Below are 23,764 nucleotides of genomic sequence, written 5' to 3'. Positions count from 1 at the left end.
CCCCATCCATGATAGGGCCTTTCAAATGAATGCTTAGGATCACCCAAAAAATGTGGGCCGACCATGTTTCCTGCACTCGAGCGTAGATAAGCTTATTTGCGCTCGAGCGCAGGAACTGTTTCCTCATATAAGATGCAAGGGCCTTCTTTATGCAAGGGCTAAAGAAGGGCCCTGGAATACATCCACGTCATTAAGTGCAACCGAATTCAGTTTCTCAATCGAATTTAAAAATGACGTGGATCTATTCAAGGGCCCTTCTCCAGCCCTTGCGTCTATCATTCCTCATATATATATCTAACTTTTTTGTGCCGACTTACCTTTCAAAACATCCGTCGCTCAATGGATAAAAGTTACTCTAGGGATAACAGGCTGATCTTCCCCAAGAGTTCACATCGACGGGAAGGTTTGGCACCTCGATGTCGGCTGACTATGATCAATATTCTTATCATGTTACTGCAGATCAACGTCTGCATTTATTACAGTTGCTGCTTTTCTTCTTGGAGCTCTGTGCTCGGGTATTGCAGGGTACGTTGGGATGTGGGTGTCAGTACGAGCAAATGTCAGAGTTGCCAGTGCTGCAAGACGATCTGCTAGAGAGGCATTGCAGGTTTTCTCTCAAAATTGCTCTCAAATTTTGGTTAATTGAAAAACTATTTCAGATTTTTATCCTATTAATTAACTTTTTATATGCAGATTGCTATTCGTGCTGGTGGTTTGTCAGCCATTATAGTTGTTGGTATGGCTGTAATTGGAGTTGCAATACTTTATGCTACATTTTTCGTTTGGTTGGGGGTAGACTCATCAGATTCCATGAAGGTTACTGATTGTAAGTTTTGGTTTCTTCTTGTCCCTTGTTGTTCTGGGGCACATGTTACCTGTGAATGTTTGTTTGCATGGTTTTATATCTACATTATGTTAGTTTGGAATTATTGGTATTGACATATGACTTGTGGGTTGTGACTTTTTATCCTCAGTCGTGGTGTTATGCTGGGTTTGAATCTCTGAACGACATCATTATCACTTACATTTTATTCATTTGAGCAATAGCTAGATATTCATTCTTATTGTTGATCGTTACGTGATGGTGTTTTTGTGGTGTATGATGCTTGAGAGACATCAAGAACCTTTTTGAGTCACTTGCTTGATGAATATCAATTAGACTTTCACAGGCTGGGTCCTCTGAGTGGAGGATGGCAAATGAGTTGGTGTAAAAAGGGATTTTGTTCTCGTATATTTTGCTGTGGAGATGGCTAAACTTTTGTTTGGTTAGTCATGGATTTGCGTGGAATGTCAGTCTCCCAACTTCCAAATGGATCTACCCACATCTTGCTTTGTGTGGCCAAGTGGGGAAAATAAGTTTTTTAGATCACTCCATGTAATAGTGTGTATAAGCTGCATAAGATGACCTCTTTGTATGTATTTATATACACAAGTGCAAGTGTTTACAACTACAAGTGATCAGGGTTTGTCTTACATAAGGGCTTTCTTGTAAATTGGTTTGATGGTGATTTATATAAAGGAGACAAGTCGTGATGGTGACTTGATCTCTTCATTCTTCAATTTCGTGCATTAGAGTCTGCCATATTTGCTTTTCTTTCTTACTCTATATTATTTGGTCATGTGTGGTTTGAGTTCTCTATATTCTTTGGTCTTACATGGTTTGGCATGGTATCAGAGGTAGAAGATCAAGGACTCAAGAAGATATCCTCCATCCCTCAAGAGCAAGTCTATCAAGGATTCAAGCATGCACTAAAACTTATCAACCTGTGTTTAGGTCATTCGATCCTTCCGATTTGTTTCAATCTGTTCCGATCAGTTTTTTGCTTTTTTTAAAGTTTTTTGGACTTTTTCAAAAGTTGGATGATGTATTTGGTTGAGAAACCGTCACCAATCAAACGAGGGCCTTTAACAAAAGACAGACTCTTTGCGTTGGTTATACAGATAATTTTTACATTATGTTGTTTTTATATGGATGTTAACATTATCTATTAATAAATGGTAGGTCCTACTAAAATATATGTTTATGTTTTGCCTTAGTATTTTCTAGTTTTCTTATCGTTTTTTGTTATAATGTTTTATCACTTTTTAACCTTTTTTAATATAAGTTGGCCTTTTCCGGAACTTAACACTGAAACAGGCGGAACACCAAAACGTTCCATTCCAGAAGAAAACGAATGGAACGAATTGACAACTATTGTTACTACACGCCACATTCATAGAGAGAAATTAGACAGATTGGTCTTTTTATTCTTCTCCAGAACTTATTTGAGGTCTCATTATGTAATGTTTATAGCTAATGTATACTGTGCTTTGTATCGATGATTTTCTGCTAAAGTTTAAACTTTAAAGGAGAAATGTCTTACCATTTATTCGCGATTTCATATATATAGTTGACCATTTATGCTATTATGACGTGCATTTTAGGCTTGTCTATAGACGTGTCCATGTTTTTAGACGTTTATATTGAAGCTTTCATTAGCATTTCTACAATCCACCAATACTGAGCTGTGGCTTTCTTATGACGAACTCATAATTGATTTGCGTGTCTGAAACCAATTCATGAATGCAAGTTACACTGAATTGCAGATACATTGAGAAGTAAATGTAAATCTATCAATTCAAATTCATGAATCCTTCAAGATGGAAGTACAACTACAAATATGTCAAGGTAGGGTGTGAATTTATTCAGGTGGGAGCTAGAATGGGTCGAGGCGGGGTAGCAAGAACTAACTGACTCAAGAGCTTAAATTTGCAAATTGGGAGTTGAAAATGCCCTAGGGGGAGGGTTTTGGTTCCAAGGTCTGATAGTGGGCATTGGGAGACTCGCGAGATGCTGTGGTCTACCAGTTAGATATGAGATTCTATCTGCAATGGCATGTTACAGTTCTTGTTGTAGTTGGGTTTATGCAATGAAATCCTCATTTGCTAGTAAAAATTAATCTTTTCTTGCTGATAAAAGAAATCATGGTTAACTGGAATGTGAATTCTATCCAAGAAATGGGATAAATCTATCTATGTAACTTGCATAACTTACTTGACAAGCTCACATATCACCACAAGTCCACAAGCCCTTCCAATCTCTTAGTTTTTTCATCTTCTACCTCTTCCAATGATGGATGTTTGTGGCTTTCGTAATCGGTCACTTGTATCTCGGCTCTTTTTTCTTCGCTGATGTAGATCATATCAAGGAACATATTGGGGAAAACTCAAGGGAGAAGAACTGAGAAAGATGGTTTGTTTTGTTTTTTAATGGTAGAGATAGAGGGATTCTTGTGTGATCTGAACTTTTTGTGGGGAATATGGAAATTCTGGTGCAGTTTTATTTTATTTTGGCATATTTTCCTTTAAATGGTTGGATTTAAAGGAAAGAGTAATCATGAGTGAATATCTTCATATGGATTCTTCCAACTTCCATAGACTATTCCATGATGTCATGGTCATTCTCTTTAGTGGATGTGATGCTTCCTACACGTTACACCCTCGTTTTGTTCTTAAATAAGAATAAGAATTCACTAGTTCTTTAAGGTAAGCTTCCAAAACCTATGCATATGCTTCTAGGTTCATCATAGAGCAATAAGAGACCTGGATCTTACCTCACAAGCTGGAAATGAAATATTTGGGTCAAAAGTCTGAAAAGTAGCTCATGGTTAAAGATTATAGTGTTCCCATCCATATGCCCAGTAATTGCATGAGGCATCTTCAAGAAATATTCCTGCCATTGCCATGTAGCACATTACCCTCTCCATAAATCTGATATACGTGATGGAGGGATTCATTCAAATTTTGCAAAATGTAGTTAGAAGGTTTCAACTTCAGTTAATTCATTCTGTGAGGCTTATATGGGGAGCGACAAGTGCCGACTCTTTTTTCTATTCCCATTTCTCCATTGTGATTTTGAGTAATTTTGTGGATATATCTTGGATGGATTGGAAATTTCGGTGTGTCAGCTTTGGACCATTTGATGGATCTATAACAATAATGAACAGACGTGGGACCTATGTGAAATTTGTCTTCTGTTCCTATACTTGGAGAATTGGGGTGGTGAGGAGAGGTGATTCTGATAGTAGATACAACTACAGTAGAAAACCTAAGCTTATAAAGTCCTGCTTAGAATAATTCGATTTTTAAGGGTCATTGTTAGATCATCAGGGATTGCCAAAGCGATTTGTTATTTTGTGGCGAGGAGGCTTAAATTTGTTTTCACTTCAGGGGCTTTTTTTTTTTTTTTGAGACGGTAGAAAAAGAATATATTAAGAACCGAGTTGGTTCACAGCAAGGTACAGAAAAGGATAAAAAGAAAATACAAAATCAAGGAGGGAGATAATCAAACTGCTCCAAACTAGGCCTAAATACACCACTCTTAGCTAGGGAGTCAGCCTCTGAATTAGCTGATCTCCTCACATGCCTAAAGGATATAGACGAGAGAAGAAATAAATCATCTAGTTCCTCAAAGAGAGATAAAAAACGCCACGGAGGAGAGGCTGCACCCAGGAGCCAGAGAATAACATTAGAGGAGTCCCCTTCCACTATCACCTTATCTAACACAGACATATCCAAAGACTTAATCCCACAATGAACAGCTCTCACTTCCGCTTCATTCGAATCCGCCACTCCAATGGGGCCCGAGAAAGCCCAGAGAACATCCCCCTTTGAATTTCTGCATAAACCCCCAATTCCTGCATCACCAGGATTACCAAGAGAGGATCCATCGAAATTTAGCTATATCATTCCCTCAGGAGGAGGGAGCCAGGGTTGTGTAATTTTAACTTTGCTAATCCCCTCCTTGCAAATAGTCTCCCAACCTTCCCAAAGATCATACGCTGAGACGAAATGAAACATAGGAAGGCTTCTAGCCCAAGAAATAACCTCGGAAATGATATTGATAAATATCCAATAAGACGATTTTGCCACACCTTCAAAAACTCGGGAATTTCTTTCCTTCCAAATGAACCACCAAGAAGCCACCATACACATCTTCCATAGCAGCTTACCCTTTCTTTTCCAGGGGCACCATTCCCAGCTTTTAATGAAATCAGATATGGTGTTAGAGAGAACCCAAGATACACCAAAGCGATATAGAATATAACCCCATATTTCTCGAGCAAATTTACAGTGAATGAAAAGATGATTAATGGATTCACCATCTGAAGAACATAAAGGGCAATGGTTGATGATAATCATCCCTCTCTTCCGCAGGAAGTCTATTGACTGGATTCGACCACAACATACTGCCCACGCAAAAAAGGAGATCCTTGGCGGGCAGGAAGACGACCATATCGAAGCATAAGGAACCTCCGCTTCGCGACACACCAACTGATGATAGAAAGATTTAACAGTGAAAAATCCGGATGTACACCAAAACCATACGCGGGAATCACTCCCACTCCTCTTAATGTAACACCCTTCTATCAAGGCCATTAATTCAAGGACAGAATTCAACTCCCGATCAAAAAAATTCCGTCTGAACTGCGGCTTCCAAACCACGCCTGAGTTCACCCTTTCAAAAAATTCCGCCACCCATCCCGTCTTTTGAGTAGACACAGATACAGATCAGGGAACATTTCCTTGAGAGGAGCTACTGAGCACCACGGATCTGACCAGAAACGGATTCTATCCCCTACATAAACTTTAAAGCGAATACCTTTGGAGAATGGAGCCTCAACCTTCAAAATGTCCCACCAAACAGTTATACCTTTGAACTTAAAATTATCCGCAGTACACCAATTCCCTTCCCTCACCCCATATTTGCTTCCTACTACTCTTACCCATAACGCAGAGGGATCAGACCCAAACCGCCACAGCCATTTGCCCAATAAAGCCATGTTAAAGCCTCTTATTCTCCGGATCCCTAACCCTCTGTTTTTCAAAGGGAGGCATACAAAACTCCATTTGACCAAGGGGATTCCACCAGAGGAAAGAGAGCCCCCCCACAAAAACCTCCTTTGAATCTGTTCAATTCTGAGGGCGACACTCATTGGGCATTTGAACAAGGAGAGAAAATAAATGGGAATACTTGATAGAACTGCTTTGATAAGAACTAAACGCCCACCTTTAGAAATCAGATTACGTTTCCAGGAGTCAAGACGCCTCTCAACTCTATGGATGATTGGATTCCAAAATAGTTTATTCGGTCTTCCCACCCCCAAAGGAAGGCCGAGATAAGAGGCAGGCAAAGACGTCAGAGAGCACCCTAGAATCCTTGCAAAAACTGAAGCTTCGGAAGAAATAACATTTATAGCATATAATCCAGACTTCGAAAAGTTAGTTCTTTGGCCCGAAACCATCTCATAACACCTTAAGATGGCTTTGAGATTCAATATCTGAGAGATCACTGGGGCGCAGAATAGCAACGTATCATCTGCGAATTGAAGGAGCGAAACCTCCACTTTATTACTCCCGATTAAGAAGCCTTCAAAAAGACTCAACTCACTACCTTTTCTCAAAAGCCGGCTAAGAGACTCCGCAACAATCACAAAGAGAAAGGGGGAGAGAGGATCCCCTTGCCTTAACCCCCTAGATGATTTGAAAAAACCTTTGGAAGAGCCATTAATGAGGACTGAGAACCAGGCAGAAGATACACAAGCTCTAATCCAGCCTCTCCACCGAGACCCAAAACCCATTTTTCCAAGATTATAGTCCAGAGACTCCCACTCGACCCTATCGTAAGCCTTTTCCATATCAAGTTTACACAAGACTCCTCCTTGACCGCTACGCCTGTAGGCGTCAATAGCTTCGTTTGCAATGAGAGAACAATCCAGAATTTGTCGTCTATTAACAAAAGCGCTTTGACTATCTGATATTCTGGAGGGAAGAATTAATTTGAGGCGATCCGCCAAAACGTTTGCCAGTATTTTATATAAACAACCGACTAAGCTTATCGGACGAAAATCCGCCACCTTTGAAGCCCCTTCTATCTTTGGTATGAGAGTAATGAAGGTTGCCCCAGTGCCTTTATCTAGAGCAATCCCGTCAAAAAATTCTTGGAAAAAACTCATCAGATCCGATTTAACAACTTCCCAACAGACTTGGAAGAAAGCCAAACAGAATCCGTCCGGGCCAGGAGCTTTATCTTTAGCCAAGGAAAATAAACCTTTCTTTACTTCTTCCTCAGTAAAAGGAACTTCCAAGTTTGCAGCTTCCCCCAAACTTAAACTGTCAAACTACACCTCTTGTGGGATAGGGCGAAGGATACCATCAGAAGAATACAAATCCTTGAAGAAGCTGAGAATTTCTTCTGTAATCACCTCTTTGTTAGAAACTCTTTCCCTCGCCACAACCAGAGATTCAATTCTATTCCTTCTCCTATGAACACTAGCCATGGCATGGAAATAGGCCGTGTTTTTGTCACCCTCTACAATCCACTTAACTCCAGATTTTTGACGCCAGGTTATTTCTTCTTGAAGCAGCAAACTATTATGCTCGATACTATCTTTTCTCCTGAGATTCCAGACCATTAACATTCCAAGATAGAATCTTCATAATATCACTTAAATAGGATGCATCTTCCCCAATCGAGCATCTGAATATCTTCCTTTTTTCTTCGAGAGAAGGCTCTTCCCACTAGAACCCGATTCATAATTTATATTCGATTTTAAACGAAGTAATTCCCTATCCATTCGTCTCGAACTAAAAGCTGCACACCCATTAGAAACAGGATATCTACCTTCATCTCTTTGTTCTGCTACCTGAATTGCAGCTCGGTATTGATCCTTAGGGCCCGCATAGACCAATCCCAATTTCTTACTTATGCTCAATGTGTGGTCTACTATGAACTCAACCATATCCTTTCGAAGGTTCATCATAGGGACCAGCCCACAATTTTCGTCAGAATGCGAGGACATCCTCAACAGAGAAGATGAGTCGAACCTCCAACGGAAACTTGAATTGAAGTCATAATTGGCACCTTTAGCAGAGAACTTAACTAAGAATCGAAAAGGCGACTCCCTGTGAGGGCTAAAAAAGCGATTCCCCAAGCCACTCATCCCACTAAGGTCAATCAAAAGATTCTTCCGACCACAGAGCCATGGTAGACAAATGTCTTTCTTAGAGATCAGAGAACCGGATCTCTCTGCACCTCCTTGGTCATACGATACTTCTTTCGAGTCCCATCGCACCAAATTTGCACCAAATAACACTTTAGTAGCCTCAACAACCCCCTCCTCTACCCAATCCTTTTCAAAAACCAGGCGTGCACTTATCCTGCACGCAAGGATCTTATCGTGAAAGCTTACCTGAGACCGAGAGTGGCTGCATAAGGACGCATAAAGAGATTCATGGTTGACACTACCTGAGACTTCGAGAAGGGAATGTTCTCCAGGGGAACAAAGTGACAGCTCCCTCTCAATACCGTAAGGGATGGACTTATTAAAAAGCCCCTTAGAACTTAAAGAGGAGGGCGTCTGACAGTCAGGGCCCAAAGCAACTTCCGTGACAGCCCAACACGAAGGCCCATAGGAAAAGGCTGGAGGAGAGAAAATTGTTTGAGATGTATTTGGCCCACTCGCTCGATCTCCACAAGATAAAGGGGGCTCGTTTATCAAAACGACAGAGCTAGAGGCATTGGGAAAGACCAAAGTATGACTTCTGCGAGGGGAGATAGCCGAAAGGATATCTGCAAAGCTATTAATGCTAGAAGAAGTGGACCCCACTCTAGAAGAGGAAGGGCAGGCAAGACCACACACGCTACGCCATCTGTAGCTTTCTGGAGACCCTGAATTTTGAAATTCAAAACAACCGCCACCTGTTCCAGTGCTATCTTGCACATGCATCGGCTCATGATAGAACTGGTGGCTAACATGCACCGCCTCCCCCGTCCCTGCCACGCCGATGGATACTCCATGCTCAGTCTCCAAGGACTTCAGGGGCTAATGCTGTGAATGACTTCAGGGGCTTCTTTTTTATATGGTAATTAGATTTTGGCTTAGGTTTCATGGAGGCTTCCATTTGATTTTATAGTTTTTGCTGGTAATGCGTGAGTTTATCGAATGCTTCCTGGCATTCGTTCATCCATTGAAAATCTTTCATGCTTCTCAGTATCTTGAAGAATGGAAGGCACTTCTCGACGGATTTGGACTTGAATCGGCTCAAAGCCGCTATCCTTCCCGCGAGTCGTTGTACTTCGTTCACGGTTTTTGGTGGTGTCATATCGAGGATGGCTTGTATTTTCTCAGGATTAGCCTCTATGCCTCGTTGACTGACCATGAATCCGAGGAACTTCCCAGAAGTTACCCCAAAGGCGTACTTTGAGTAACACTGCGAAAGCTTCTTGAAGGTCGATAACATGGTTCGTAGTTTTCAAGCTTTTAACAAGCATATTGTCAACATATACTTCCATGTTTCGACCGATTTGTGGGGCGAAATTTTTATTCACCAACCGCTGATACGTGGCTCCTGCATTCTTAGGGCCGAAAGGCATGTCCTTATAACAAATTAATCCTTGTTCTGTGACAAAGGATGTTTTGGGGATATCGGGGGAGTACATACTTACCTGGTTATATCTAGAGAAAGCATCCATAAAGCTGAGCATCTCGTGGCCAGATGTAGCGTCTATCAGGATATCGATTCGAGGGAGGGGTAGTGGTCTTTTGGACAGGCTTTGTTTAGGTCAGTAAAATCCACGCATATCCGCCACTTCCCGCTCGCATTTTTTACCATTACTACAATTGCAAGCCAGTCTGGATAATGTATTTCTCAGATGAACCCGGCTTGTAGGAGTTTATCGACCTCCTCTTTAATGGCTTTTTGTCGCTCGGGAGCGAAGTTTTGTTTCTTTTGTTTAACGGGCCTGTGAGAGGGGTCGACGCTGGGCCGATGAACGGCAACGTCTGTTGGGATACCTGGCATATCCAAAGCAGACCATGCAAAAACATCTGCATTAGCTTTAAAAAAATTGACCAAGTTGGCTCGGATCTTACCGGTGAGGAGTGAGCCGATCTGGACCGTTCTTTCGTCATCTTCCCGAACATCAGTACTTGAGTTAGCTCTTCTACAGGTTTTCCGCGCGTCAGTTAATTATCCGAACGTGGATCAGTACCGGCTATTTGAAGGGATTCCTTTGCTTTCTTCAGTAATCAGCATAACAGTTTCTAGCTCTTTCCTGATCTCCTTTCACTTCTCTAACTCCTGCTTTTGTCGGGAATTTGATTTTGAGATGAGGTGTGGAGACGACCGCTTCAAGCTTGTTCAGAGCCGGACGCCCTATGATGGCATTATAGGTGGAGGGACTTTAACAACCAGGAAAGTCTGCATGATGGTTTTCTGGCGGGGTTCTGTACCGAACGTAATAGGGAGGTCTATCCTTCCCTCAATACGAATCGATCCGCCGGAGAATCCGTAGATCGACCATTCTACTGGTGTAAGTCTGTCCAATCCTAAGTGCATCTCTTTAAAAGCGTTGTAATGTAAAATATTGACAGAGCTACCGGTGTCTATCATTACCTACTTACATTGAAATTGGCGATAATAAGGCGGACAACGATCGCATCGTCATGAGGGAGGTGGACATCGTCGTATTCTTTTTCAGAAAAGACTATATGTTCCTCGTTATCGGTCAAATCCGATCGCAACTTCTTTGCTGGAGCCTCCACCGCATGTATTTGGGTGGCATAAGCCTTTTGCCAGGAAATTATTGGTCCTCCTGAGGCCAGTCCTCCACCGATTATATCGATATTCCCTGCAATCCTAAGTGAAGTGTCGGTCCTTATGTCCGGGAGTTGTCTAACTTCAGAAATCTGTCTGGTTTGGTCAGTCCCGACGGTCGATTGGGTCGGATTCGAAGGACCAGGCGTCTTTGGAAATGTGGAGCTAATTTGGTGCCAAAATCCAATCCCCAGGTACCATGGTAGGTTCCTCAAGTTTTTGGTGTAAACTACCAGAATACCCTTACTGTTTTTTAACCAATTTAACATATTTTCATTAGATTATATTACTTTAAAGCTATCTTTCCCTTTAGTTAAACAAATGTTGAGTGATTTTCCTGCAATCTGGACCATTAATAAATTTATATTCAATCTTCTATTTATAACCCACACATTAGGTGTTTTAAGATCAAGCAATCGGTTTGATTTCTATCTTGTGGTTCATCCATAATAGGACCCACCCAATGTTACCTGGAACGCGGTTTGTTCCGGTACGTGGTATGGGAAATGGGTACGGGGTACGATGGTAGCCCGGTACGCGGTACGCGGTATGATGAGGGTATGATGTGCTGGTTCGCTATTCAGGGTCGCGGGTCAGTTTGGAGCGCTAATTCAGACACACACACACACACACAGATACACACACACATATGTACATATATATATATATATATATACACACACACACATATAATTTCATATATTTTTACAAGAATATTATTCCATAGTATACACTGCATACATTTAATACACAAAATATAAAAACCTCATGTATGTCATACATGAGGTTTTTCATAAAGAAAGTTCCCATTGGAATATATGAATATCCTTCCATAGTTCATACTACCTACATCTAATAAACAAAATAAAAAAACCTCATGTATGCCCGACATATTTTTTTCAAAAAGAAAGCTCTAGTTCTAATCCAACCCAAAATATGTAAAATTTGTAGCTCTCTCCATCTCTCCCTTAGTCTATATGCATGTCTCTCTTTCTCTCCCGCGGGTCGTCATTTTTGGCGATCCAGGTCGCTAGCGAACCACGTTTGGGATCGTGCGACCCCGGATCGCGGGTCGGAGGGCGGATGACGAATCCGGTAACTATGGACCCACCATTAGGACGGTCTATATCCAATACAAAGAAAAACTGTCTAAAATTCAGGATCAATTTAAACTCATTGCCATCAACAGATCTTTTGACAAGTACTCATTTTTGGTTTCCTTAGGCCCTGTTTAGATTGCAAGAAAAAATGTTTCTCCAGGAACTTTTTTTTGCAAGATTTTTTTTTAATTTCAACCATTTAGAGAGAAATGATAAACTTTATAAAATTTGAAGGTTAGGCTGGATGTTTATGGTTTCAACAGTTTAAATCTTGGGACGACTATCCTGTATATGTTGCATTTTGATGATGATCAGGTAGTTCTTTTCAAAAAGGACCTGTTAGTGAAGGATTACTGATGTTGTGTTAGGCTCTAGGGTGTGGGCAAGTGCCACTTGGTGGCAACTAAATAAGCCTCTATATGATCTAGTTGGCTATCCTTTTTGGAGAGTTCTGACATTTTTTGATGTGGTCTGGATATTTTTGTTTCTTTTGTGTGAATGCTGCTAGTGACATGATTGTGCTGTTCGAACTTCAATTCACTCCTTAAAACCTCTGTGAGTCGTTCATTGACTCACCCTGTCAACTCCCTTTTCCTTGGCCGAGTTCTCATCCAAGTCCGAGTTTTGACCTACCAAGTTAATAAAAACTCCTTTGACTCGCCCGAGTCAACTCCTTTTACCTCGACTCTTGTTGTCCGAGTCCGGGTTCTTAAACACCTGTTCAAATGCATATGCGCATGCAATATGTTTGACTTTGTATATCACAAGTTTGGCAGTTTTAAGTTTGGTTCTCATCATGGTTTCTCTTTATATGCATCTTGTTAGTACTTTCAGAGTTTTAAATTTTTTGTTTGATTGTCGTTGGTTACCTGTCTGTTTCACATGCAGACTATTCTCTAATTCACCTCAAACCAGCATGCTCTTCTAACTGCTTCGGGTTATAAGTCCTTGTGTATTGTTGTTGTTCTCTACAATCTGTTCCTTGACATGTGTGCTCTTGTCTTGTAGTGCCTCTTCTTTTGGTTGGCTATGGTTTTGGAGCCTCGTTTGTTGCACTTTTCGCTCAGTTGGGTGGTGGAATATACACAAAAGCAGCTGATGTTGGGGCTGATCTTGTTGGAAAAATAGAGCAAGGAATCCCTGAAGATGATCCTCGAAATCCTGCTGTTATTGCAGATTTGGTATTTTAAGATTTATCATTATATTTTCCACTAAGAAATTTATCATTTATGTTTGAATGGTTCTATCTTGGTTTGGCTGTTATTTTTATTTGTCTTTTTAATTTGTTTATCTTCATTTAAGATCCTGTTCATGGATCTATCTTTGAATGTGCACTAATGAAATGTCAGCAAGCAGGGAATCCCTAAAGATGATCCTTGAAATCATGTCATTCAAAATAAAAAGAAATGATCCTTGAAATCCTGCTGTGATTTATCATTTATCTCAATGGTTCAAACTTGGTTTGGCTGTTATTTTTGTTTTTGTTTAGCTTGTTTTTGTCTCTCTTCATTTAACAACCTGTTCATTGACCTATCTTTGAATCTGTACTCATGAAAAGTCAGCATTAACCCTAAATCTGTTGCAATATGTTATTTTGCATTCAGATTTATCTACGTTGTCCATTTGTTCATCTTTTGGTTTTTGTTTTCAGGGTTAGTTCTAGCTATTTAAGGCTGTCACTGCCAGATTTGAAACCTTTTAGAGATATAGAATATAATTTTTCCACAAAAAGTCCTGATTTTTATGGTGATTTCTAGCAAAGTGCATCTTCTGTGCAACAGTTCTGTATATGTTATAGAAAGCTATACAACACCCGATGCCACCACTCCCTATCTCTTAAAGGCTGAGAGATCTTCACTGGTCGAGCTACTTATCCGTCTTTATATTTCGAAAATTATGTCTTTACTCCACAGGAATGTCGAGGTGTAAATGGCAAGATGGGAAACAAATATGATAAAATGAAACAGGCGTGGGTTGTGCAACTTTTGATATGTAAACTTGAAGATAGAATCCTTAGGTCTATATTATCTATTTGAGTCATTGCCACTAGGGGAAGGGCTCAGGATCTATGGATGGAAGAGGAAGATACTACCCAAACTTGGAGCACGAGTTCTTGACGAGGTGTCATATGGACATCGTGACATGGTACTCTGAGACAGTTTTTGAGTTGTCATATAAATATTATCAGCCATAAACCTGACAACTTCCAGATGTGACACTTCCTTTGTGCTAGCTGGTACCTAAGGCCATCTGGAGAGGGTGCTATTAGTAGATTTCTGGGTATGATTTCGTTGGGAGTTGAAATCATCCGAATTTTAGGCCTAACCTTGGAGAGGTGGTGGGCAGGAGCAATTCATTTGAAAATGAGGTGTCTATGATAAAGATTGGTACTATCGCTTCATCTATTCTCTTTTTCTTGGTTCCTGCAGGAAGTTGATGAGTTTCCCAGTTGGTTCTTGTTTCAAGTTCTGTTCTTATGTCACATACCAAAGTTCAAACTTTGCATGTACTGAATTTGTTGGATATGTCGTTTTGTTTTCTCCTTAATATATATCACAACTGTCTATTGTCACAGACCAAAGTTCAAAATCTGCATGTACTAAACTATATATGAATTTGATGGATATGTTGGTTTGTCTTATCCTTAACATGTATCACAGACTGTATCAATAAAAAAAAAAAAAAAAAAACTCATGTATCACAGACTGTATAATGCCTGTACCCATTAGATTCCAGTAATTTTTTCCTTGTAACTTCTTCCTTTGTGTTCAGTTTTAGGTTTTAGTGGAATATAATTATTGTATTTTCACATTTAAGGTTGGAGACAATGTGGGTGACTGTGCTGCTCGAGGTGCTGATCTTTTTGAAAGTATTGCGGCAGAGATAATCAGTGCTATGATACTTGGGGGAACAATGGCTCAACGCTGTAAAATTGAAGGCAAGAAAGGCTCATCTGACATTCAATTAAGTGTTAAAGACAAAGCTGTTACCTGCAACACCAGTTTATTTTCTGTCAAAGATTATGCTGATATTAATCCTGATGTCTATCCTGTGTTTTTCATACATATTAATTCAACGGTTCAGTAAGAGTCAGTATTGCTCATTTTCTATTTGTGAAGGCCTGCTAGATGTTGGTTTTGCTTTCCATATTCAGTGCAAAATCACTCCTCTACTTTTTAAACTGCTGCTCTAGTACATAGTTGTTTACAAACTTCTTGAAGATGCCTACAAACACCAAGCCATGAAATATGAGTGTCTAAAATGGATATGATGATTTTTGAGATGGAAATTCTTGAATCATAGTTAGCAGAGAATCTTTTTAGAGAGTTAAGCTAGTGTGTTATCAAATTATCTGATGTGATGATGCTCCCTTAAGCGCGCGCGCGCGCGTGTGTGTGTGTGTGTGTGTGTGTGTGTGTGTGTGTGTGAGAGAGAGAGAGAGAGAGAGAGACGCACGGGCACACACAAGTGGCGCAAAAGTTGGTGATGCTTGTCTACATGTTTTTATATATATTTAAAAATATTTTTTTGTATACCATGCTTGATTATCAGTTTAGTTGCATCTCGGATGGAATTTCTGGCATGATCCATTCTGGTGAGGAAACATAAACAAAACTATTTATATGAAGCTTGATGTCTCAGATGGAATTTCTGGAACTATCCATTCTGGTGAGGAAACCAAAACAAAACTACTTATATATATATATTTTGAGTGGTAATGAAAGATTTTATTAAAAATCAAAGAAAGCCCCATGAACGAGATGATCAGAAGCCATACAAGCAAAAATAAAAGCAAAAAAGAGGAAAAACAAAATCGGGGAGGCAAGAAATTAGAAAACTCTAATGCACCCTTGCCTACTCCTTCGCACGCAAGACTGTCAGTGACAGTATTTGCCGTTGTTTTAACATGAAGAAAGCACTCATGGAAGTCAGATAAGCGCTCCTAAATCTCTTTGATCATATCGGCAAATCTACACAGGATAAAACAAAACTATTTATATGAAGCTTGATCTCGGGCTTATATGTTGACAAGTGATAACTCTTTTCTGATCTTCAATTGTATTTCAATATTATTTGGTTTAACCTTTACTTCAATGGTTTGGTTAGTTTTTTCCCCCTGATAATGAACTTCCACCAACATATCTCCATTCCCTTTCTATGTGCATTAGCTGATGATAATGGTTTTCTTCCTCTGCAGATCCTTCTGGATTTATCCTGTTTCCTCTTGTGGTTCATTCTTTTGACTTGGTAGTATCATCAGTTGGAATACTTTCAATCAGGGGAACGCGCGACTCTGGAGCAAAAAATCCTATAGAAGATCCAATGGCAATACTAGAAAAAGGCTATTCTGTTACAATACTTTTGGCTGTTCTAACATTTGGTGCGGTAATGCTTCGTCTACAGCATGAACATGGTTATACATTAATAGCTATATTTTCAGCTGACGTTAATACTGCTATTTTACTGCTTTTCCACTTGTTCTATACATGAATTCTTAAAATCTAAATATCCATTCTTTTAAGCTGACATTTTCTTGTTGGTTATTTCAATTATTTTGGACAGTCAACTCGTTGGCTTCTTTATACTGAACAAGCACCCACTGCATGGCTGAACTTTGCCTTATGTGGTTTGGTTGGAATCATGACGGCCTATGTTTTTGTTTGGATCACAAAGTACTATACTGATTACAAGCACGAGCCTGTACGTACGTTAGCACTTTCAAGCACTACCGGCCATGGAACTAACATAATTGCTGGCATAAGTTTGGGTTTAGAATCAACCGCCCTTCCAGTTCTTGTCATAAGTGCTTCTATAATCTCGGCTTTCTGGCTGGGTCGCACTTCTGGCCTGGTAGATGAGGCTGGAAATCCAACTGGTGGTCTGTTTGGGACAGCTGTAGCAACGATGGGGATGCTGAGCACTGCAGCCTATGTTCTGACTATGGATATGTTTGGCCCAATAGCTGATAACGCAGGTGGAATTGTTGAGATGAGTCAGCAGGTAATCGAGTTAGTTGATTACTAATTAAATTCTTCTGATTTTGTTGATAACCAGAAAAGAGACGTTGGTTAACCCTTTATGATCTTTTGAATGAAGAGATCCCAAGTCCTTTGTGCATGATATGATATTATAATCTTAATTCTGAAGGGGTGCAACTTATTTTTCATACTTGTATGTTGCATTGATTTTCGAATGGCGGTCTATGCTTCTATTTAAAATGGCTATTAGTCTAGTACCCACAGTTTGGCTCACATCTTTCCCAGTAAGCTTTGATCACATTGAATACAAAGATCACAAAAGTCCATCGCCTTATATATGGTTTCGAATAAGAATGCAAGATTATTTCCCATCTGGAAGGTTTATTTTCTTAGGAAGGAATCCCTGCTACAATGTGATATGAGTCTATCCTACTAGGACAGAAGGAACAGTTATGCATGACTGTACGTCTCATGAATCTTCCAATGGATGGCCAAGGACTTGCCATTAGGTCCATTACTCAATTTGTGGTATCAACGTTGAGATAAGTCCTGCATAAAACTTTGGGATTTTTTTAGATTCTACTACAAATATCCATCACGGTTATATGCTTCCCAGTTTTAAGAATCCATGTAATGGTTACTAGTTAAGCATGTCCATGCACACTGTTAATAAAAAAATCCATACCTGGGTCAGCAGTTCAAAATTAATTTGTTTCCTGGTCGTAGGGTCTCAGGGGTATGAAATAACTCTTGTTATCAAGTTTCCCATGCCTTCCATATCACTTTGGTGCTAATAGACTCCAATTAGGAGAGTGAGGAAGGGGTGCGTGGGTGAGCTGGATATTCCGAAACTCAGTTTGTTGGCCCTCTTTGGCTTGGAAAGTCAACTATGTCCAAATTGCTGACAAATAGGCTGAAGTTTTAGAACAGTTATTATTAGCTGTCATCACATTAACATAAAGCTATCATATCTCTTGTAGCCTGAAAGTGTTCGGGAGATCACAGATGTCTTAGATGCCGTTGGGAACACCACAAAGGCTACCACCAAAGGATTTGCTATTGGATCTGCTGCACTTGCTTCTTTCCTCCTTTTTAGCGCATATATGGATGAAGTAGCTTCATTTGCTCACACCTCTTTTAAGGAGGTATGCTAAATGTGTCTCTTTTGTTCTTCTTCTGTTTTTTTTTGAACGGTAGGTATGCTAAATGTGTTGATCCATGATTAACCTGTTTCTGTAGTATATTTGTCGTCAAAATAGTTTCAGATTACTTCTTCTTAAATTATCTCAATTTAATCTTTGATTGATATACAGGTTGACATTGCAATTCCTGAGGTTTTTGTTGGCGGCTTATTGGGCTCTATGCTTATCTTCCTATTTAGTGCATGGGCCTGTTCCGCTGTTGGTCGAACCGCCCAAGAGGTTGTTAATGAAGTCCGGAGACAGTTCATTGAGAGGCCAGGTATCATGGTGGGTATCGAGCTCTTTAATGATCTGTGTGTGTATTCTGACGTTGGATTTTACGACCAGCTTATGAAGGAGACCTGAAATTGATTTAACATGGACTGACATTGCAGGACTATCAAGAGAAACCAGATTATGGACGCTGTGTTTCTATTGTGGCATCTGCGTCTTTGCGGGAGATGATAAAGCCTGGTGCTTTGGCAATTATATCGCCCATGGCGATTGGTGGGTCATCTTCCTTTTTGGATATTTTCGTGTTGGGTGTGTGTGTGTGTGTACATATACATGATGTAACCATACCTCGGTATATCCCATCCAATTGGTATGTAGCCATTAGTACATGTGCTGTACACTACTTGAAAGCAAAATGTAACTTGGGCATACTATAGGGCTATGGTCATTCCAAAGTTTCTGATAAGTACCTAAGTCAATTTGCTTTCAAGAAATCAAATGTATGTGGAACAGGTAATGGATTCTACCCAAGCCTTCACCAGGTCTACTTGAAAAAAATTAAGAGGATTGAGGTGGGTTGGATTGATGCACTGTGTGGCCTCATACCCCATCTGTAAATGGCCCTTTCTAGTTGAAGAACAACAGAGGAACATGTTAAACTTTCTTCTGCAAGAATGGAAAGAAATTGTAACTGTTTCTCTGCTTCTCTTGATTTTTCCATCAAGTTTAAGTTTTTAAGCACTCAGGCAGGCGCTCATTTAGATTTGTATTTTTGGGCTATCTTTTCTGGAGGATTCAGCTGGGTAATTATATAGTTAAATATAGACTAGGCTTGACTTGAATTAAAAAATCAAGAGGAATGCGTTTATATGACTTAATTAGTGGTACACTTCATGATTATGGGGGAGTATTTTACAGCATTTCTAAAAGCTGTGGCCTATTGACTTTTGAAGTGCCTTCTCTTGATTTTTTCATCAAGTTTAAGTTTTTAAGCACTCAGGCAGGTGCTCAGATAGATTTGTATTTTTGGGCTATCTTTTCTGGAGGATTCAGCCGAGTAATTATATAGTTAAATATAGACTAGGCTGGCTGACTTGAATTAAAAAATCAAGAGGAATGTGTTTATATGACTTAATTAGCGGTACACTTCATGAATATGGGGGAGTATTTCACAGCATTTCTAAAAGCTGTGGCCTATTCACTTTTGAAGTGCCTTTTGGTGATGCAAGCATCAAGACTGATAAGCTTGCTTATTTTGGTGTTGTACCTTGTAATTCCTAAATGGCTTCCTACGATATGCCACGTGCGGGGCCATTAACCTTCTGGGCTTTAAGAGCTTTTTACTGTTCTTCTAAAGGAAAAAAAGGAAAATTCTTTGGTGTCCTTTTCTGTATATTAATTGTATTTGGTTTGTAGGGATTCTCTTTCGGATATTGGGGCACTTCACAGGTCATCCTTTACTAGGAGCCAAGGTTGTGGCTTCTATGCTCATGTTTGCGACTGTCTCTGGTATCCTAATGGCTCTCTTTCTAAATACATCCGGTGGCGCCTGGGATAATGCAAAAAAATATATAGAGACTGGTGCTCTCGGAGGCAAAGGGAGTGATTGTCACAAGGCGGCCATTACTGGAGATACGTAAGTTTCTTAAACATTTGTGAACAAATTACATTGCATGTGCTCATGGGAATGCACTGACAGGCACATATATACACATGCACGCATCCCAACTTGCATGTGGACATTGTACACGTGTATGCCATTTCATATAGGTAGACTCTATTTTGCCAATGTCCATTCATGTTTCATACTCTTCTATAATATTTATTATAGAGCTATAATGTGTTGGTAATTAAATTGCTCATTTCATATTTGAAGTTTATACCAACTAATATCTGCATCTATAAACATGCATCTGATATTCCTATGATACATTCACAAAATTGTGCATAATGTGTTGATTTATGCATAATGTGTTAATTTTCTGGGTTTATCATTGGAAATGTTTTGAGTATTTTGACTATAAAATAGGAAGGCCTTTTATAAGCTTTTATTTTTACCCTTAGCTTTCTTTGGATTTTGAAAAGTCACAGGGTGATTTTGTAAATTGCTTCTTTATCTACTATGAGTTCTGCACATCTTGATTTTAGTCCCACATTGGAGAAGTCGAGGTTTTCTTGGGGATATAAAGTATCCCTTCCCCTTCTCTAAATAAAGCGCTCTCAAATGGCATGGCTTCGTTAGCCTCAAGGCTCAGTGCAAAGCATCGAGCCCGGTGCGTCATGCGTTGTCAGTGTGGTGGTTCCCCTCTCTGCACTTCGCATGCATCACCGTGGTCTGCCCTTTCTCCGTTTTGTTTTTCAAACTGATGGTGGACCTGAAGAGTCACATGGCATAAGCCCAACTGCCCAAGGTGTACATGGTCAATGTGGCGGTTCCACTCCCTAGGGTCCACAGAACTATATGTGACCCCTCTGGTGCAGTAGTCATCGTAGTTGATAGTTCCCCACCCTTGGTTGCATAGTCCTGTGTGTCCCCTGAGGTTGTTTGCTAGACAACTCAGCCCAACACCCAAAGGCATATATATATATATATATAAGGCCCTGTTGAAGAGCACTCAAACACACTAGGCACTCCATACAAAATTAGAGAATTGTAATAGAGCTAAGCAGAGCAATTCTGCAAGAGTACTGTTGCAAGACCAAGCCAAGAGTAGAGCCCCGGACAAGTGGGTTAAGCGAGTAGGTTTTAATTGTGAGAACAAGACTAGTTTTTATGTTTAAGATTCTTAAACACTTTTCTTTTCTTATTGGTACACTATTAGTATCTGATTAGTGTTTGAATCTGACCAATCTAGTGGATCAAAACGTTATTGCTTACCGTGTTTGAATTGACTACAGATCATTTGACATCACTGAATGGTGTACATCTTTGATTGTATATTTTGGATACTTAATCTTCGCCGTTTATGGTGTTTGGTTGGACCAACTCTCTTCAAGATGCAACATCTGCAGCGCACCTATAAGCCAGTTTTCATGGTTAAGGAATTAGGCTTTGTGCAAGCTAGTAATGAACAGTTGTTGTTTTGAATGTTTTTTTTTTTTTTTGTGACTGAGAATGTATGGCTGTTCATCTCCAACTAACATAGCTCGGAAGCTTTGCTATGATAGATGGTGCAATTATCCTAAAGATGCTTGGTCATCAACTCATCATCATTAGTAATACACCCATAATTTTCTTTAAACAAGAAAACTAACATTTAGAACAATCTTATTTTTTATGATTCCAAGTATTCATTCTCCATACACTTGGCAAGGCCGTGGTGCGAGTAGCATGGTTGAGTTTTTGGTTCAACTATCCTTGATGGGAGACCTGGGTTACAATTTCTTCGAACACACTCGTAGCTGATGATTTGATCGATGCTATAAAGAGTCTCCAAGATGCTCTGACACATCACGTCTATACAAACCTATTGCAATCTATTTAAAAATATCAAAATATGGAAATGCATTTAGAAAATAAGAAGCCTAGAGCCATTTCCAGCCATGTTGGTAGTTGATACAAATTTATGTGGTTAAAAAATCTAAAACTGCAACCTCTGCACCTTGTAGATTTTCTTTTCCTTCTCATAATAATTATTGAGGAAAAGATTAGCAATGGTATACCTTTGTTCAGCAGTTTAGATCTGATTTCCTGGTGATTTTCTATTGTTTGTAAGTAAAAAGATATTTACTTCTACTGTATTTCAAGGTGCAAAGTAAAGTAGTATATATATTTTTCCTCGAGGGAGTTCACATGGTATTCACTTAGGACTTGCCTTATCGCAAGCTGTTAATCTGGAAAAAAAAAGAGCAGAGATGATCTGTTTTGATTTTTTCTATCTTGAACTCCCTATATTTAGTATCTGTGCAATTTAGGGATCTTCTCATTTGATTTTCGTTTACCTGGTTTGCAGTGTAGGAGACCCATTCAAAGACACGGCAGGGCCTTCACTTCATGTCCTTATCAAGATGCTTGCGACAATAACATTGGTTATGGCACCGGTGTTTCTGTGAGTCATAAACATCAGTTGGATAATTTTTACAAATCACATAGGCATCCTTTTCCCTTCTCGGGTGGCTCTCTTAAACGTTGTAGGAATCAATCTTGATCAAAAGGTGCCTGATTTTTCTCTACTTTTATTTGAAAGAAATAATGTTGAAATCATTTATAGCCCATTTGGGTCTTACAATCTTTGGTCATATGTAGGACAACATTCTTTTTTCAGTTTCCCTTAATAATATCAAGCTTATGGCTTATGGATGGATTTCAGTTTTTTTATTTCTCCCAAACCTTCTGTACCACACTCCCCCTATATATCCCTACTTGCAAGCCTGCTTTAAACGGTTTCATCGTTTGCAGGGTTCACGTTTGAAGTCTGGGACTTTCACAAGAACCTGGTTCCTTAATACTTGGCTAGGGTTAGGTTGGGTGTGGGCTTCCTTTATTAGGCTTAGGTTTCACTGGTTTGCTTCACTCTAGCAGAGTCTCTTCGATCCTATTTACTTTTTTTCAAAATATTTGAAATTTCTTTGATCCTACTTACTATTTAGGAAAACAGTTCAAATCCTCCTTAAACATAATGATGTCTCAAGATTCAAAATTGGAAGTATAGAAAATCTATGAGAGAGAGAGAGAGAGAGAGAGAGAGAGAGAGGGTCCACCGAAGCAGTGCATTGGCAGAATATGATGGGGCTACCATGGATGGTCAGAACCAAAAAATGGAACCCACAGATCAGATATCTGTCGATTCTGATTCTCATGGAATAAAGGGGACAGACACGGGGGAATCAGAATTGCCTGAAGCAACTCGACCAAGTTTTGAAAAAACGAAGAGTTGGAAATTTCATGCTATTTTGACGGGTTTGGAGAATTGGGTATTTGTGGAACATGTTTTTTTCAGTTTTCTCATTCTCGTAGAAAAATGAAAGAATTACCTCGGAAAAAGGTTTGCCCAACACAACATTCGAGAGTCCAAAAACAAAAAGGAAGAAGAAAAGAATTGGTTAATGTGGTTCACAAACCATATGTGACTACAACTTGTCTTTGAGATTATTGAGCTGTGGTCCATCTATGCTGTGCCCGACAAGATCAATGGTCCAGATCGAACGACAATTCTTCCAATGACTATTCTTCATTCTTGTCAATGACCAATGGTCAAGATCAATGGTCCAAATTGAACCACAATTCTGCATTCTCATGTTTGCACAAGAGTCGGTATCACTTGTCTGTTAGTTTAGTTGACCGGTAGTTAGAAAAATATAGGTCGGCAAAAGATGTAAAATCTAAAGGGATAATTACATTTACACCCCCTATAGTTTAAAACGTGACAAATACACCCCTGTAGTTTCAATTTGTTTAAGGTTTGCCCCCTCAGCTGAGGGTTTGTCCATAGATTGAAGGGTTAGGATGATCCGATGGAGCTGATTTTTTGGGCACACCCTATCTATGTCAGGACCCATCAAATGAACGCTCTGGATCATCCAAATAATGTGGGCCCATACCCGAATCCAAAGCGTTTGGTAGTGTTTGGATTCGGATCCATGATTTATCCATTTCTCACTATATATACCTAAATTATATACATTTTAAGCC

General features: G+C 39.7%; 1 protein-coding gene across 3 annotated transcripts in view; it reads left to right on the top strand.

Moving 5' to 3' along the window:
• LOC143879834 (pyrophosphate-energized membrane proton pump 2) overlaps positions 1–22,436 on the top strand; it is a 31,179-nt gene extending 8,743 nt beyond the window's left edge. For all 3 annotated transcript variants that reach the window (XM_077382462.1, XM_077382463.1, XM_077382461.1), the window contains 11 exons: positions 460–607; positions 694–826; positions 12,747–12,919; positions 14,556–14,676; positions 15,937–16,124; positions 16,302–16,739; positions 17,698–17,862; positions 18,031–18,186; positions 18,294–18,405; positions 19,549–19,768; positions 22,086–22,436. In XM_077382462.1, the coding sequence (XP_077238577.1) occupies positions 460–607; positions 694–826; positions 12,747–12,919; positions 14,556–14,676; positions 15,937–16,124; positions 16,302–16,739; positions 17,698–17,862; positions 18,031–18,186; positions 18,294–18,405; positions 19,549–19,768; positions 22,086–22,185 (1,954 nt within the window). In that variant the 3' untranslated portion in view covers positions 22,186–22,436. The remainder of the gene's footprint in view (positions 1–459; positions 608–693; positions 827–12,746; positions 12,920–14,555; positions 14,677–15,936; positions 16,125–16,301; positions 16,740–17,697; positions 17,863–18,030; positions 18,187–18,293; positions 18,406–19,548; positions 19,769–22,085) is intronic.
• The last annotated feature ends 1,328 nt before the right edge of the window (positions 22,437–23,764 follow it).

This window comes from Tasmannia lanceolata, unplaced genomic scaffold (assembly GCF_043159265.1).
Source record: "Tasmannia lanceolata isolate RefF3 unplaced genomic scaffold, GAP_Taslan_0.1 ptg000006l, whole genome shotgun sequence".
NCBI classification, from domain to species: domain Eukaryota; kingdom Viridiplantae; phylum Streptophyta; class Magnoliopsida; order Canellales; family Winteraceae; genus Tasmannia; species Tasmannia lanceolata.
This window is presented reverse-complemented; position numbering and strand designations above follow the sequence as displayed.